Source organism: Ruditapes philippinarum, unplaced genomic scaffold, assembly GCF_026571515.1.
Source record: "Ruditapes philippinarum isolate M1 unplaced genomic scaffold, ASM2657151v2 ctg124_1_1_1_1, whole genome shotgun sequence".
Classification (NCBI taxonomy): Eukaryota; Metazoa; Mollusca; class Bivalvia; order Venerida; family Veneridae; genus Ruditapes; species Ruditapes philippinarum.
In genome coordinates, this window is record NW_026866080.1 from 539839 (window position 1) to 558600 (window position 18762).

The 18762-nt window shown below is 31.5% G+C and overlaps 1 protein-coding gene across 1 annotated transcript in view; it reads right to left on the reverse strand.

The window, feature by feature from the left end:
* The window catches only part of LOC132731255 (myosin-I heavy chain-like), a 138261-nt gene that overhangs the window by 111732 nt on the left and 7767 nt on the right, over positions 1–18762 (reverse strand). Inside the window, 3 exon segments of the mRNA XM_060717414.1 lie at positions 5628–5735; positions 6536–6697; positions 17450–17512. Of these exon segments, the coding sequence (XP_060573397.1) occupies positions 5628–5735; positions 6536–6697; positions 17450–17512 (333 nt within the window).

Genomic DNA, 18762 nt, shown 5'->3' on the forward strand with positions numbered 1-18762 from the left:
ATGAAATTTATGTAATCAGTCATGATCAAAATCTAATTCTCTGATAATTCTTTTTCAAAAAATATCATAAACTCTTCATGCAGTTTTCAAATTCTAAATGTCAGGAATGTACCTGGAAAAATTACAAAAATCTCTATATCAAAATCAGGATGTAAAAACTTCATGAATATTGACATATGGGTAAATTTACGAAAACCAGATCAGTAGGTGCAGAGAATAAAATGGAGACATAACATAGAGATAAGATTGCAGATGAAACAGAACTTTAACATGCATACCTGCATGCAACAATCATTATAATGTTTGTAGTAGATTATTTATAATCCTCATTATAAGTTTCCAGATATCAACCTATAATACCCCTTAATTTATATAATGGGCTCGCCCAGCCTTTGAATTTGGAACTGCCTATTGTTAATTTAAGGGGTTCAATGACAAAAAGCTAAAAATATGACAGGGTTGCAACTATAGCTATATAGTCTTATTTCCTACTGTTAGCAAAATGAAAGTCATCATCATTGTATCCCCTATCGCAAACCACTCTAAATGAACTTGTCCATGGGTCAATCTGGACTTAACCATTCATCATTTTTAGGTAAAGTTTCAAAACAAATACTGAATAATGCAGACCATGATCAGACAACACGGATATGCTGGCTGATCTTGGTCTGCACTGACTGCATGGGTAGAATCCATTGCTGCCCACCTCTAACCTCCCCCACACCCCGACAGGCTAAGAGTAATATCAACAAGGAACAGTTAAAAATCTTTAGCAAGTCATGTCAATTAAATACTGCAACAGAAGGAAGGTAAAGGTGAGTAAATTTCTTATTGCAATATGAAATGGTAAAAATTTCTGAGTATCAATTCTTCAATCTTCATAAACCAAACAAAACCGAAATAACTGAAAACTACAGACAGCTGTAAAAGGGCTGATGTTGGGAATATCAATGAAAAAGAAAAAAATACTGATAAAATGTCTATAAAAAACATCTTCACAGAGAAATTTGTATAGATATTATTAAGGATAAAGGTAAGTAGAAAACTGGGCCAAAACAAAAACTAGATAAGTTTCATTACCACCAGATAAGAGAAGTAGCATTCTGCAATGCTGATAAGCCCAAAACTGGCTTGCTACTGTTTACAGGTAAGCAAACTGGAATCTGTTTGAGAACTGATTGAAACCAATTATAAATACTGGTGTGAATGTTGTAAATTCCAGTACATCCTAAAAGGATGATATTGTAAACATTTAAGAAAAGAATTAAAGGAATGCAGGTCTTGAAAAATGCAATATGTAAACATAGAAATGTTTAGCTATGATCTAATTGAGGGCACATGTTATCAAGGGTTCTGGTAAGTGAGTACAGGTGCTTTGTTTAACAACAGACCTGTTACAGTCTGATTAACTCTAATAAGAGCAGGTCAACAACGAAAAAGAAAAAAAACAGCTTAACATCTGTAATACATTTTTAAGTTTTGTATATGTATTATGAAGACCTAATATTCCAATTGTTAGCTACGTAAAGGTCTTAAATTAAATGCATATTCTGTAGAGTGGCCCTCTTTTAAAGAAATAACCTCTTTATAACAGTATCCAATTCTTCCCAAAGGAGGAATTCTCATTAAATTCCACCTCTCTAGAACAATACCTCTCCATAACAACCAAAATATTTGTCCCTCTAAAAGGCTGTTGCTTTGCAGAAGCTGTACTGCACCAAATAAACCTTTAGTCTACACAGTTAATAACTATATATATAAGGACTTAACTCTATTTTTCTATCCATGTTTACAATTTAATCTTACATTAAAAGAAACCCCTTAGGGGGCAGGGGACCTAAAAATGAAAAATTTTGTATTTCAGTGTGACCAGAAACACAATTCCAAATATTTCAAAATCTGTTTCACAGGCAGATAACCAGTTGCACAGCATTATTCAATGATATATGACATACATTGAAGAAAATAATAGTTTGCATGCATTGCTCCTTCAAAAAATGACTGACAGCAATTTATATTTACCCCCACCCAGCCAAAATCACACCTAAAATGTACCAATATAGGCAATCTTCATGAAGGTGCAGCATACTCCAGAATCCGCCCGATTCCTTTAAAAATATCAGTAACACGCAGTGCAAGCTATGGCATTTTCAGAAATGACAAATAAAGTGTCTGTCATACGTTTAGATTTTTCACAAAATTTATCTGAAATTTCTTACTTGTTTGGCGCCAAACTGTCAAAGCTTGATTTTTAACTTTTTTCACCTCCATTCGGAGAGTCAGAAATACATACAAAGCTACCAAAATGCTTAGTTTCGGGTAAAAACCCAAAAATATATCTCATTTCCTACACACAAACAAGAAAGAATTACAATGACAGAGAAATATCAGAAGTTATCAGTACCTTCAAAACACCATGTCTGAGTTATTAAAAAATTTGACCGGGGCCATCATTCGAATATGTCCCCTGCCCCCTTAGCCTGCGGACAGAAGCTAAATTTACCCGAGCACCATGCAGTGCAGACAAGTATCAGCCAGCACTAACCTGCCCTATGATCCTGGTCTGCACTATTCAGTCAATACAATATTTTGATAATTTCCCTAAAAGTGATGGATAGTTTAGTCTAGATTGAAAGATGAAAAAGTCTAAGGGTTAATTGTATTTTTTTTATTGATCAATAATTTTGATTCTCCAATTTGTTAATCAAATAATCAAATTATATTTTCATACTTCATACTCATTAACAATAATTTGTAATTATGTAACTAATTATTTCATATAAAATTTGTTCAATGAATATATTGTAGTTTTGTCACCACAACATTTCCACATAATATGGACAATTAACTTAAAAGTACACATTTCAAATGCACCAATGGTAGAGGTATCATAACTGGTGACATACGTTTATTATTATTAAAGACGTAAAATTCTAAATATTGGTTTATAGACTTTGTAGTACAACAACCACAACATCACCAGAACAAGGACAAACATGGTCATAAAGCAGGCTTAAATGTCTTCCATCATAAAAGTTGAATTAAATAAATGACCTTAATAATTTGTTTGGTTTTCCGGTGCACCAACACAATTTAAGTTATATGGCGCCGAAACAGAAAGATGAATTTGGCTAACCTCTGGTGTTACAAACTTAAAGCAACACCAGAGGTCAAAACTATCTCACCTGCTGGAGAGACTCCCCTTAATTCAAACCATTTAGTCACCTCTTACACAGGGAATGGGATAAACGGTGGCTGGAATTCTAATGCCTCAAGCCTTAAAGGCAACCCTTCATGCAGTCACACAGGGATTGATCTTTAATAAGCCAGTATGACTGTATCAAACTGAGCATGCCATTAAATGTTGTTTTGGGCATTCTTTAACCTAGACCCAACTGGAACCAGAAAGTGATTAGCCATTGCAATTTGGTACAGAGCCATGCCAGCCTAGACATTGGAACAGACTGACAACTGTTCAATACTGTTGGCTGACCAACTTCAAATTTTCATCTGGATATCCCTTATATTGATAATGATCAGTCCCAAAAATGGAAGTCAGACAAGTCCATTTCAGAAATTCAGCAGGTAAAGGATTTAGGTTTCTATCTTTTTCTATTTTACTCCTTCAAGTGCCAGTGGCCATAATCAACAGACCCATGTCACTAGTTTAGATGTCGGGCTAACCTAAACATTTGGGCAATCTGACCAAACTCCAGCATTTTGATACTGAACTAATTAGAACAACAATATAACTGTATGACTGAACTTTTCATACCAAGTCTATTAAGTAAATTTAAGCATGGGAAATGGTGAATACAAAACAAATTTAACTAACTCATGATTGAAATGGTACAAAATAATGTAAATACATGCACCTTCATTTCGTGAGAAAAACAAGATTTTGATTTATCGATTAAGGCATGCACTTGACGTATGGCGTGATGAAAATAGTGGCATACACAGGAACTACCGCTTACTAGTGATAAGTTCAAACAGGAAGGTGGTCATTGAAATACAGACGGTTCACGATTAGGAAGTAATAGCAGGTCAACTTGTAGTTAATAATACACATCCTTCCCATAAAAATCCAGTCAATCGGGAGTTATATGAACATGGAGATATGAATACATGTATATAAATATACATGTACATTAACAGTCAAATAAACAGGTCAATTTGTCATATTGTTTAGTATGGTAAGGATACTATGCAGTTAGTACTCAGGAATGTTTCAGAGGATTTTACAATTTTAAAGCTGCATGCCTCCAGACGAGTCAAAATATTTCAATAAAATCGAACTAGAGATATGCACTATGATTTAAGGAAAAGTAAAACAATTCAATATTAAAGTAATATTTTACATGCTATGTGCGGTTAATGACTGATTTTTCTGTATTTACAACTATATTTCTACTGCATTACTAACGCAGTAAGGGCCATTTACGCATATTTTGACCACTTTTTGGTAATTAATGGGGATGTAAGTGCCATTTATAATGTGTCAATTGCTTCCTTTTAGTTATTTCACAATGTTATACATTCAAATACATTTTCAAAATTTTCATGAAAATTAGCGTGAATCTGGAGGTGTGTTACTTTAAGCATGGTACATTTGTGAAAAATGTTCACTTATCATTAATATGTCCTGATATGTCAAAGAATTTTTTGTTTGCATTTTAGGTCAATAGGTCACTATCAAAGAGACAAAGTGGCGACAGAATTCAAGAATATAAGAATACAATCTTGAAATGGTTTAGTTTTCATATGAAAATTTTCTACTTTTGGACTTTTGGTACTGTAGCTATAATGTAAATTTAGTAGTTCTTTTAAAACAAGACAAGGATCTTATAAGATATGGTTTCATATATTACTGTAATGAAACTCCTACTATGGTGAGATAATAGGGCACTCAATAATTTTTTAAAACAAATGCTCTTAGATGGGCATACTTCAGTGAAGGAGGTAACACAATATAATACTTGAGTAGGAAATGGAAAACTATACAATTGTCATGCTTTGGTACTAAGTAAGTCAATTATCAAGATTTGCCTAGGTTTATGTTTTAAATCAACAAAATAAAAAAATCCAACAGGACATAGTATTACACTGCATGCAGTATTAAATATATTTTTTTGCCAGCAAAAATTAAACTCTTTCATACAATAAATTAAAGAAAGGGCTGTTATTCTATATAATTGAAGATCATATGTAAAAATCTCTTTACGATTTGAAAAAAAATGTCCATTTGAAACAAAAAGAAAGAGAGAAATAGTTTTCCTGATAATAAAATACACATGCAAAATACAAGAAAATAATGTTACAAGCTTGATGCCTGATAGTAAATTTATGAGCCACGTCATGACAAAACCAACATAATGCGTTTGCGACCAGCATGGATCCAGACCAGCCTGCGCATCCGCGCAGTCTGATCAGGATCCATGCTGTTCGCTATCAGTTTCTCTACTTGTTATAGAGTTGTTAAGCGAACAGCATGGATCCTGATCAGACTGCGCGGAGGTGCAGGCTGGTCTGGATCCATGCTGGTCGCAAACCCACTATGTTGGTTTTGTTGTGACGCGGCTCATATGTTTTTTGTGCTTCTTTCCACATACGGAGTTGTCTTACCAAAAAGCTTCAAGGACTGTGTTAGCCTCTAGAATTTGTTGTTCTACCCAGAACGATGTGTGGTTGGTCACGGAACATAAATACTGTAGAATAAACTTTGTGTTCTCTGTCTGTAATACAAACAAATCTATATAATCATAAATCATTGACAAAATATCTAAAACATATTTTAATCTGAACTTCCCAAATATTTATGCTTTTATATTAAAGATGAAAATTCTTATAAATAATTGTTTAAAATGTTCAAAGATGATAATAATAGATAAAATAGTAACACAGATGCTCCAAAACCAGGCTTCTTCTTTGCTAACTGTATTTCTGTAACAATAACATATTTCAGTTCAATAGAACACAACCGCATGTAAAACACAAAATAATTAATTGCACAAGCAATTTTTAAACTGATGACTTTCATTTCTTCTTAATCCTAATTAGCATAATTATACTATTTTTGTATTGGAGCCATTAAAAACAAAATATGATTAAATTTGTTGTACCAAAATTTTCCAGATTTTCTGGTGAGGGCAGACCTAAGGTGGCCCATCATGCATTATTTCAGGCACAAGCACTAAGGCAACTGAGTAGAACCACCTATCTTCTGCAAGCAGCACAATTTATAGCCATCATATTTATTTTGTTAATATGATATATGTTCAATATGATAATAACAGACTTACTCCGGAATTAAGAATATTAAAATGAGTTTTTCCCTGCTAATAATGTAGGTATATACAAACAAACTTTTACAGTAACAGCTTCGAAAGTAAGCAAAACCGGTTGACTACTCTATTGTGACGGGTAGTGAACCATGAAGCTGTAACAGTAAAAGTTAGTTTGTACCTACAGATTAGTTGGGTAAAACTTAATTACAGATAACGTCTATTAAAACTTTTACAGAGGCAGCACAAACCTTGCCGGCACCGCTTTCTCCACTGATGATACACGACTGGTTCGTTTTACCGTCTGCTCCATTATTATTGTCATTAAGTTTCTGGAACGCAGCTTCAGATATAGCAAATATGTGTGGCTCTACATTACTCAACTTTTGTCCTGTATATTCTTCTACATGTTCCTGTAATATTCCAATAATGTAAACAAATATATTTTTCTATTAGTAACAAACGTCATCAATAATAAATATTATCGAATAATGCTCAGGCCGACACTATAGGGGGCGCGAGAAGTTGCACTCGTCATTGTCTTTGATTAATCAACAGACTCAATCAAACCTTGTCTGTGACTTTCTTTCATTTGGCATCAAAAAGGATCGAAATAAGCAGCCAACATTACTGGACCTCAAATAGAACAGATGTGCAGGCTGGCCTAAATGTTTTTGTTTATTTAAATGGAGTTTAAGTCAAACAGATATTTTAAGTGTTTTATGGCCACTTTCTAGCTTTACTATTTGGAGGAAGACCTCAGGTGCCCCTCCATACATTATTTCAGATACAACCAGGCACCTGAGTAGAACCACTGATTGTCAGTTAGCTAGATGCAGAGAATCTAAAGTCCCTGATGGGATATGAACCCACGTCAGTAAGGGGCAAGTGATTTGAAGTTTACACCCTTTAACCACATGATCATCATGGATGCCCTAGACTGGACCTATGACCTAAAGAACTGATTTATAATCTATAATAAAAATAAACAGTAAGCTGAATAATATCTATTTATGTCTCAGGTCACCTTGCTCAGGTAGCAAATTATGATTTTCTGATACATAACAACTGAATTACCTATCTCTTAACTTTGTTTACTCTACGCCTAGTACATTTATCCAATTATAATGTTAATGCATGACTGAATATCAAAATAGATACTAAAATATATTATTGCACAAGTCATTAAAGAAATATTTCTTTTTATGGTACATGTATATTGTATACGGCATTACAATATCTAAATAAGTATCTTTATATTGGCGAAGTGCAGTCATGAACTATTAAAATGTTGTAAAAATTTTAATAACTGTCAAAATATGCTGTCAACAAGTAACTAGCCGCAAATAGGGAGCAGGGAAAATTAGTTTACTGTCAAACCGCAAAACTTTGATATAACACGAAGTTCAACCTGAAGTGTTTAAATTTTGAAGAAAAAGTGTTCTAAACTTTCACATTTACTCCCTTAAATATTATTTCAAATTTTATTTTTTAATTTTATTTTTTTGGGGAGCAAATTAAAAAAGCTTCAAGGAATGGGTTCACTCCTATTAAATTTTGATATGAGTTAACTCATTACTGCACTAAAGGTGTTATTCCCCAGAGCTTGACATACAAGAAATCTTTTCTACAAACACATTTTCCAGATATATATTTTAAATGTAAAACACAACTGCAGGATTAATTTTCTAATTTTTAATGCTACAATTCATTCCCTTCTTATTATCACAACCCCCCTTTTAAACAACAAACTTTAAAAAAAAACATTGATTATAGTATGTTTCACATCCCTCAACATTATTATTTCAGACATTTGTCAGAAAAAAATCACCTTTCAAGATTTCATGCATTTACCAATTTAAAAAAAAATATTGGGAAAAAAACAGACTGGAGATCAAAAATGCAAATTCTAAATCTATATGAATATGCATAACAGAAATAAATGCATGACTAATCCTGAATTACCATATCAAATTTGTCTAGCATTTCTGATGTGAAACAAATTAGGTTTATATCATAAATATCTTTATTTTGATCCTTACCATGCTAAATATCGAAAAATAGACTTGATCTATCTTTCAATCTGGATATAAAACCATTCACAAATTTTAGGGAAAATTTCAAAATAGGAACTTAATGCACAGCAAAATAGTGCAGACAATGTGACAAATGGCACAGATGTGGTAGATACAGTCTGTAACCCTGTAAATCTTTTTACATAGGGTTTGTAGGGTTTCAAGTCACACCAAAAAAAAAAAATCTATGGCTCCTTGTGGAGGAAAAAATCAGGTTACCCATTATACATATCCAGCATGAGCAGGCTGAGTAGAAGTACCAACCTCCTTAATGCTAACTGGACAGCTAGAATCCTTAAATTTCCTTATTGGTTCCAAACAGAGGTCAGGAACATAATTTTTCCCAAATCAGGGAACTTTCACCCAATTTACTGTAAAGGCACCCTTTAATCTAGGCTAACCTTTCTTGATTTTTTTTTTCAGGGTTAGAGTTTACACCAACACTGCAAAGGTCATATGGTGAATTCAAGCATTACTAGGGGAGGAAAACCTAAGGTTCCCTACCTGCATTATTTCAGATACAATCTTGGAGTTGAGTAGAACAACCTATGTTTTTGTAGGCTACCTGGATTATAAACTTCCTCACATGAAAGAATCCAAAGCTCCTTACTCATGGATTCAAACCAAAACGAAGGGGCAAGTGTTTTGGAGTTAACAACATTAACCCCTCAGTCATAGATGTTGTGACTATATAATTATGAGTCATTCAAATCAAAGTTCAAGGTACTTCAATTGCAATAAGCAGAATCATATGGAATTTAATTATAATGTTTAAATTTCATCTAAACTATAAGAAATTCATCAGTCTGCAATCATTAAACAAATATTAAAGGCTTCATTTTACTTTGATGCAGAGATTTCAATCATTAATGAAATCAGTGAAACAATTAGTAACACTTGTAGATCAATTTCATGTTTTTTCAATTAAGAACAAGGTTATAAATGGCATCCATTGTTAAACCCTTCTTTGCTAAGAGGTGTAGATTATCAATAGATTTTCATTGCCATTTTCTGCCCCAATAATCTAATTAAGGAAACAAAGAAAATCAATATAATATCAGATGACGAAATTATTAAACCTTAAGCTGAAACAGGTGTCCAATTAACCTGCCAATGAATCTGCATCCGATTTGAAATTATATTAGTTCAAAATACAAAAATTTTCAGTGGGTTCTATACCAACACTACACTAAACTGGTGAAGAAAGACACTGGAAGCTTTGCCATAAGTTATTATAGACATAAGAAAGCAAGTCTGGAGAAAACCTCCAACCTATTATGTAAACTTATTTTTTTCTGATTTTTTTTCTGGTAAGAGTTCTTAAATCCTGCAGCAATATCGGTTTGTCAAAGCCTCAAACATAGACCCAGTCTGAACATCTATGCAGTCTCAGACCAGGATACAAAATGTAAACACTTGAACTGTTACAGATTCAATGAACTGCAAGTCTTTTACTTAAACTCAGTAAAGGAAGGGTAAAAAATATTGAATATATTTCATTGGTGAATTCATCAAGCATTTTATAAAATTACCCAAAGTTTTAATTGGATAAAATTACCACAAATTTGAAAATAAATAAAAAAAATCAAAATTTACTATCACAGAATATTAAAGACCCTTTGTGCTTTGCTTTGAAACAGGAATATTTAAAACTAAAAGACAGAAGAGATGTTTTTGTTCCAATTTGCAGCAAGACCCAACTTATTTATTCAACATTTATCTTCCAAACTGCCAAAAGACGTTATAAAAAGATGAAATTATGGATCTTTTATGGAGATAACATGGATATCAGATAACAAGTAACTGCTTTTATCAGGGCACACCATCTATAGAGGAAACCAGTAATAAACTCATTCACTTCCAATCAATATTCAACAGCAATACTTATGACGATGCGTAACTTTCCTAGATAACCATGCAAATATGGTAATCCCAAACTGTAATTAATACAATGTACATTATCATACACTGTTATTTTGAACACTTCTCCAAAAATGTGGCACAATCTATGAAGCATGAACAGGAGTCTGATAGTAAAATGTAATTTTTATGAGTTGCTTCCCTTTGATTTGATACACAAGTCATGTGCAACCAAGAAATTTAACACCTTGAAAGATTCTTAGTTTAATGGAGTTAAAGTATATTTTACAGTACAGAGATTTATTTTGCCATACAATATAAGTAATCAAACATTTGGGACTGCTGTCACAGTGCTAACCTCTATAAAAACTTTTGTTGTTACAGAGTTGTTTCCCTTAGAAAAAAAATCATTTTTTTATATACAATGTATGTTTTTTACCATTATAATTGCATTGAAATAATATATGAAATATGCTGACACTTGATAATCCAAATATGGTAAATAACACTTCAAAGTTAGGTCATCTTTATACAATATAGCTACTTGACAACATCTTAAATATTTTCACATACTAGCTTTTTTGAAAAAACAACAACAACAAAAACAACATTTTATTGGTTACAATGCCACTCTTTAAAAATTTAGTTTCACAATATTTCTGACAAAAAATTGCAGCAAAGCAGTATGATGTTATATTAACAGTTGACAATTTTGCTATAATAGAAAAGTGTTCATGATGGTATTTTTATACATGTATACTGTCCCAGAAGACAGCTTACATTTCATGAATAATATTATCAAGGGGCATTATGGGAGTAATGACATTGATGCATTGAGTCAAATATGTAAAAATTTCGAGCTCCCAGAATTCAGCTCCGATGCTTGTAGAGAATGTCCCATAATTCACTATGATTATCAAGATAAATAAGGTCCCAATGAAGCAAAGGCAATTGTTACCAAACATGTTACTTGATAGCTTTAGTATAACATGATCGTAATTTGATTTTTTGTGAGAATAAAAAAAAAAGATTTTGTTTAAAATACAATATTTATACCCTCATTTGATTGTTTAAGTGAACTATGTTTTTTGCTGTACAAATATCACATTTATTCCATAAAATTGAAAGCATTTTTTTAATCACTTTGTTGTTTGTTTTTTTTAAAAAGTTCAGAATTTCAGCATTTTCATTAAATTTTGATTAATCTGAACCATTAAAAATTATTGCAATAAGCAAATTTCCTTCTCACTGATCTAATCATAATAAGGTTAAAATCAAATTGCATTTTATTTTAATCAAAAACAGTATTCTTTATTTGGTTTTTATTACAGGATAATCGTGTTATATTTATTAACACTTTTAATATCTTCCATTATAATATATGCCAGTTTACAAAAATCATATCTCGTAGTTCATATTTCAGCAGTGGTTGCTAAGCAACTCCTTATATGGAAATGCAATGGCCTCTTGTTATAAGTGCTTGAAAACTCCTAAAATAGCAGAACTTTTTTTGCACAGCACAAATGATGCCCAGATATGGATTACTAAATATAGTCAGCCTTGTTGCGTGCCTAAAATGTCCCGTTTCCATATGCTCTCATAAAAGCAATTGTTGCTCTTAGTTACTCTATACCTAAAATGATATGTGGTCTCAGATCATGATAAGGGAGAAAAAGAAGGTCAGTAATTGCAGACAGAATCAATGAAATATGAATGCTGGCCCGTGCCAGAAAAAAACAATCGTTTGTGCTAATTAAAGAGTTTCTGATTCCAGCTCATGTGTTTAGTAATGATTGTAAGAGGTTTTATTATTCCCTCAATTGTCATACAGAGCTTTTTTTATGTTTAATATAAAAATGATTTGTTTAATATAAATAGGGAATCAATTTACATTTTTTTTTTCCTTTCTAAAAGAACAGTTTATTTTTACTTTTTCTCCCATTATTCTCACATAATAAAATAATGCATTTTTTTACCTTAAAAGTCTTGTTAAATGTTATACTAGTGTATGTGCATTTTAACATTATCTACAATGTATGTATAGTTTTACCAAGTCTAATTATTTGATTGTTTTTTTTTAAATCTATTGTAATTTTTTAATTGATCTGCCAAGTTTTTTACATTAAAAAAAACCCAACTTTTTACCATTATTTTGCTCAAGGTTCAATACACAGTAAGCTCCTCCCAATTATGCAAATGAACAATGAAATGAATATTAATTCTCACCTGTTAAACTTTAGTGTATACAAACTTGACACAAAGACATGACAGTTATGCCCCTATAATTACTTTCGTTACCTATTCACACCTGATTAATTTCAAGATATCGCCAATAATTACTATACACTATGTAAGGGATGACACGAAACCGGGCCAAAATCGTAACCAAAAATAATCTACATAACCTACAGCAATTATGCGTAGACCAGATAGATCATTGAGTAAATAACAATAATAACATATTGTATTAGCAATTCAATAATAAGTGATTTCCCGATATAACATTATACGCTGTCCATATTGGCAATTTAGACTGTCCTCGCAACAAAGGTTTTAGCAAAATGTAAACATGAGGAAATGGAGACTTAACTGGCGTTGAATAAAGGGCTCAGACAAGCAGAAAATGCAGACTAAACAATGATAGTGTAATGTGAACTAATCGGAAATAGTGTAGAGGCAAATACTTCAAACGGAACAAAGAAAATTTTAACAAAACAAAAAAATAAAAATATTTAATAGGGGAGCTTTAAAATGTTTCCTGTTTCAAACAAAAATAAAAATTGAATCGTAAACAAAAAGGAAATGGAGAATGAAATGTCTACATAAAAAAACTGGGGATATTTCAGATTATTTGATACTGGCAAAAAAAACAACAGACAAATTGTCATGATTACACGTAAAATTAATATCTTTATAAATATCTTTATGCCTTTAAAACCAGACCTCAAGTTAAAAGTAACGTTAGTTATAAAACTGACAACTTGTACAGATTTGATAAGGATTTTCTGTTATAAAAAAATTCTTTATTAGATTAATTAAAAAAATTAAAATATTGCCTCAATCATTCAATCACTAAACTAACTTCATTTAAATCTAACTTTAAAGCATATGATACATTTAGCAAGCAAATTCTTTTCACATGTGGTTACAGGAACAGAAGTTTTCCATGTCAATAAATTTCAAACTAAATTGACTTTCACTGTACATCTAAATGATATATAATGTATATATGAAAAACAGGAAATCTGCTTTCCTCTATCTACATGTACATGTATCCTAACACATGTGTGCCCGTCTGCTACTGTTCTGCTAACAGAAACTTGCCGTTATTTAAATATTTACAAACCCTAATGACATTCTAACAGATGAATCACAGGCTACTTGAATGAATAAAACCAATGTCACTTTGAAGTCTGCCAGCACCTTTCGTTGGCATCGTTGGCATTGGTTATTACATTCAGGAGTGGATTAAATTGGAAGATTGAGCCAATAGCGAAAACCAATAACGTCAAAGTTTACTTATGAATAAGCAAATATACGGATGTTAAATTACGACTCCGTAACAATGATGAATCAGAGAGTATGACAAAATAAGTTTCTGCGGACCTAACTAAGCATTTATCATTGTTATGACTAATATGACGGACAGAATAAATGGCATTGTCATAGTCTCAAGTCGATGAAGCAACATGATGTCCGATGATGGTCAATAAAAATTCCTCCCCGCTAATCGTTACTCTATATGGTATGGTCTTAAACAATAACATAAAGGCTTTATCATATCTGATATTACATTGATTCATTTCCGATTCTTCAATGTAAATGTATTGCTTAATTTGCTTTATTTTTTTTGCTAAGTCTGCAAATTTCGATGAACTAATACCTTTAAGTTTACAATGTAAGTATAATATTAAGAGAAATGTTTTCAATATAACTGATAATAAATACATTCCACTTTGATGCAATTTTTAACACAAAAAAAACATCAATGAAAGATTGAAAATTTAATACACATAATTCCAGTGCTTTGAATTCATTTGAGCAATTCCGGTGTTTATTCTATAATCTTTTTAAATCATTTTTAAAGTGAAAATAAAAATACGACCGCAAAATTCATTATTTTGACTTTTGCATTATACTTACTGTCATGCAATTTTAAACATTATTTGTATACCACATGACTATAATAAGCATGAAATATAAATGCAAGTCTTATTCTTAGGCATTATCTAATTAATTCCAGTACAAGTTAAATGGATTAACTTCAGGACCAAATAACTAACTGCAGAATTACACACATTATATCATTAACAACAAAAGAGAGTATATATCCATAATGGAATTAAATGTAAAACTATATACATGGGTTAATGGATAAAGCCTTCTGCAAATGGGTAAAAACCTATTATTCCAATTGAGTGGATACCAAACTCTCCCATGGGAACAGTATGGTATGCCATTTTCACACCATCAAGAAAGCTATCCCATACTATTGCTTATATTCAGAGGTTTCTGCAGTTCATCATTAAATGGATGTCTAGTCAATATAAGTCTATTATTACACACTATATAGATATCATAATGCTTATCAGCTAAAACATTCTTATTAAGATGTTATTTCTACATACATTCTGGCCCAATAACTTCGTGTGACATTAAACAAAGTACATATGAACAATTTTAATTATTATGGTTGGGTTTTTTCACAACAACAAATCATAAACATCAAGCTTATGGAAAAAATACTTCGGGAATGCCCCTCTTCATTTATTCAGGCACACAATATATCCACTGAAATTGCTGTAGTGAGGTATTTAGCACTTTAGAATGAATGAAGTATCCACTGTCCCTGCAAAGACAGTCTTAACATTTCTTATAACTCATCCATGTCTGGGATTATATGATGAGGCCAGATGGGGTTGAGGGAGGTCGTAGTATTCTCATATCATTATGACATCTTAAAGATGTTACATACAATAGTTACTGCAAATGATAGCCTTTTAAACCAAGTGGGACAATGGATATACATGACACGTCAAATACAGTAGAACAAAGCGTAGCTTCATGTATTATGGGAAAAAATAATGTAAATTTTTCAAAAAACAATCAAAGCCCTATGAAATGAAACCCTCCCCTCTTATTATTACTTATCACACAATATAACACAATAAAACAATTGACTATACTAGTATACCCACAAGCAAATCATGACCAACTTTAATAAATTAATCAACCAAGTGAAAGTACACTGTCTGAATCATTCATCTGTATGAGTAGAACAAATGCTTAAAAGTTTACAACAAGGACGTTAACTTTATAACAGTATTCACGTTTTTTTGTTGTTTATTTTTTATGAAATACCTTTTGTCTTTACGCCATGACAAAGCTACTAGTACAGTAGCTAGGTTTAACAAACAAAAGTGTTATAAATGAAAAATATCTCCCCATTACTCATGTTGAAGGATGAACTATGAATTTACTGTTCCACAGTGTAACACTGCACTTAAATGACATACTTTGTCATGTTTTTTCAAAAGATAGAATTAGCCATAAAAAATGCCCCTAAATAGCACCTGTATAACTATTTTTTTATGAACTGGAAACTTGTACCTTAATTAGCATCAAATGAAAAATGACATGACATAAAACTTCAAAATGCATCAGGTTGTATATATCATAGTATAATTCTCATAAAAATTACACTCATAATTATTTGCAGATTATCTCATGGTTTCTTTTTTCTTTTTAATTGCATCATCAAATCACATTTTAATAATATTTAAGTTGAAAGTAATGTTGGAATAAACTTGTGCTTGTCAAATTTAAATGCTATTTATGTGATAACTACATGTAGTTTAATTGCTCCAATTTGTCAATAACAATTTTCAAATTCATTATGAGATAGAAATATTTAAACCTTAATTTACATTTTGGATAAAATTATTTTTACATTTTGAATAACATTTTGAATACCATTATTTCTTATTTAATACATTTTGAATATCAAACATTTTACATACTGATCAACATTCTTTAGTTTTGAACAACATTTTTTCCCCTTACATTTTTGAATAACATTTTTAAGTTTCTAATAACATCTTTTACTTTTGAATAGCATTTTTACATTTTGTAAAAAAAATTTACTTTCTATGCAAGCCCCACATAAATTTGAGTTAATGTTTCAAAGTTTGATGTCAATCAAGGCTGAGCATTACCATTTCCAGTGCTGGCTTATCCAGAAGTATTATGTAGATATAAGAATGATGCCATCAGCAATAAAACTTTCTATTACAACACTTGCAGAAAAAGATAAATCTTATCTTTTCATCTAATGCACTTAAACAAGAGATCAATGTTAGACAGAGAAGAGAGAGATATTCGAGAGTTTTCATGTTTTATGTCAAAATTTGAAGGTTAGAAAATAAACATGATTTTTTTTTTACAAAACTGATATTAGTTACATAATTATTATCAATGTATATTGTCATTTTTAGGGCAGTAAGGGGTTTTTTGCTTGTTTGATTGGGTTTTACGTCACACCGACACAGTATAGATCATTTGGCGACGTTCCAGCTTTACTGGTAGAGGAAGACCTCAGGTGCCCCTCCTTGCATTATTTCCGGCTCAAACGGGCACCCGAGGAGAACCACAGACGTTCCGTAATTTAAGCTGGATAGCTTCCTCACATCCAAAGTGCCTGTCGAGATTCGAACCCACAGCGGTGAGGGGCAAGTGGTTTGAAGTCAACGACCTTAACCACTCGGCCAAGGACACCCATAGTAAGGGGTTTAATTGCTATTAAATTTTAAAATAAGTAACCCATTACGCAGCACTGAGAAGCTGATTATGGCTTGATTCTTTCTTATACAATACTGAGAAGAGGGGTCCAATATAAAAAATTTAAATTTTGTCTGTAGCAGATTCTGTGCTCTTTGTTTGCAATAACAAATCCCTTAAACAGCATAATGAATTGTTCAAAAGACACTAAAATTTGCCCTTATGGCATAAAAGTTGCTGATAAGTGATATGTTTGCCTGTGATATTTATGTACTAGTTGAATACTGGATCCAGAAGAGAACAGCCTCATAATGCCGGCAGTTTATCAGAACCAGGCAGTGCTGTTCAACCAAAAATACTTAGTCCTTTTTTATAAATGTTCCCTTGAAGATATGAATTTATAATAAGCATGGGCAAGAAGAGCTTTGTAAACTAAAGGAGTTGGATACATACCTGTTCATAGATCTTCACACTCTTGTATGGGTTAACAGCAACCAGGATAGACCCTGTAAATGTCTGAGAGACTGTCAAGGAATACAGTGTTTATATTACCTGAAAATTGACTTCAATTACAATTACCGGTATATATACAATCATAATATCAATGCTAGTACTTTGATTTTTAACATTTTGTTTGTTATTTGGAAGAACAAACTTAAATTTGATGTCTTCAATAGAATTTTAATATTCTATATTGCAATGTTTAAATGGTAGAAAATATAATTTAATCTAACTTAGAAACTAACAAAGTTCTAAAAACTTAATAGCATTTATTATAGTAAACTATTTTAAATAAATACAGAATACATGTATGTTGTATCTTCTAGATTGAATTGTTAAAGTTTTATTTAATAATTTATGCATTTTCATCATTTCTACATTTACATAATATTTGAGTTTACGTTTAATAGTTATATAAGTTTGTACATGTTTGGCATGTGCGTAATTATTGTAAGTGCAATGCACATTATTATAAACTGATTTTCCATGATTGTCCTTAAATGATTAATCTATCGTTAACAAAAAGTACAATGTTAAGTGAAAACTTTAAAGGCGTGACCCGTTGTAAAAAAGTTAGTCACTGTTTTATTTTTTAACAAAATATTTTCTACCAGTCATTAAAATCAGACTCTCTTTGATATAATCTGGTCATGCTATCACAAACATGCAAAACCACAAAAATGCACACCTGTATTTAAATCACGTGGGGCGAATTAAGGCTACTTAGGTATCATTTTAATCAATTAAACTTAATATACGGTAGAAATTGGATCATACTTGTATATGTTTTAACAATAAAAATATACAATACAAGAAGTGGTTTACTATTTCCAATACAAATGTTTATATATCTGTTGGAAAAGGTTTAATAATAACAACTTACAATTTTTAATCCGGTTTTCAAGGTGTAATATCAAAGGCTTTTTATTCATAAGTCAAAATATTCGTGTCAAAATGAAGTCTTCTGTCAACATTCCTTTAAACTTTCAAAATCAAAACATTTTAACTTTAGTATAAAAATTTAAAGGAGATATTTTAAGGAACTTTATTGATCTGAAGTGATACAAACAGGAGGATAAAATAAAGAAGAAATCAATATAACTGTTTAACTTAGGTTGTTCACTTAATAACAGAAATTTACTGATTCTACCCATGAAAATAGTGCAGACCAGTCAACAGGCATTCATGCTGTCTTATCATGGTCAGCACTGGTCGCTACTCAGTCTATTAATATTTTCAAATTTTCCCTAAAAGCGATAAATGTT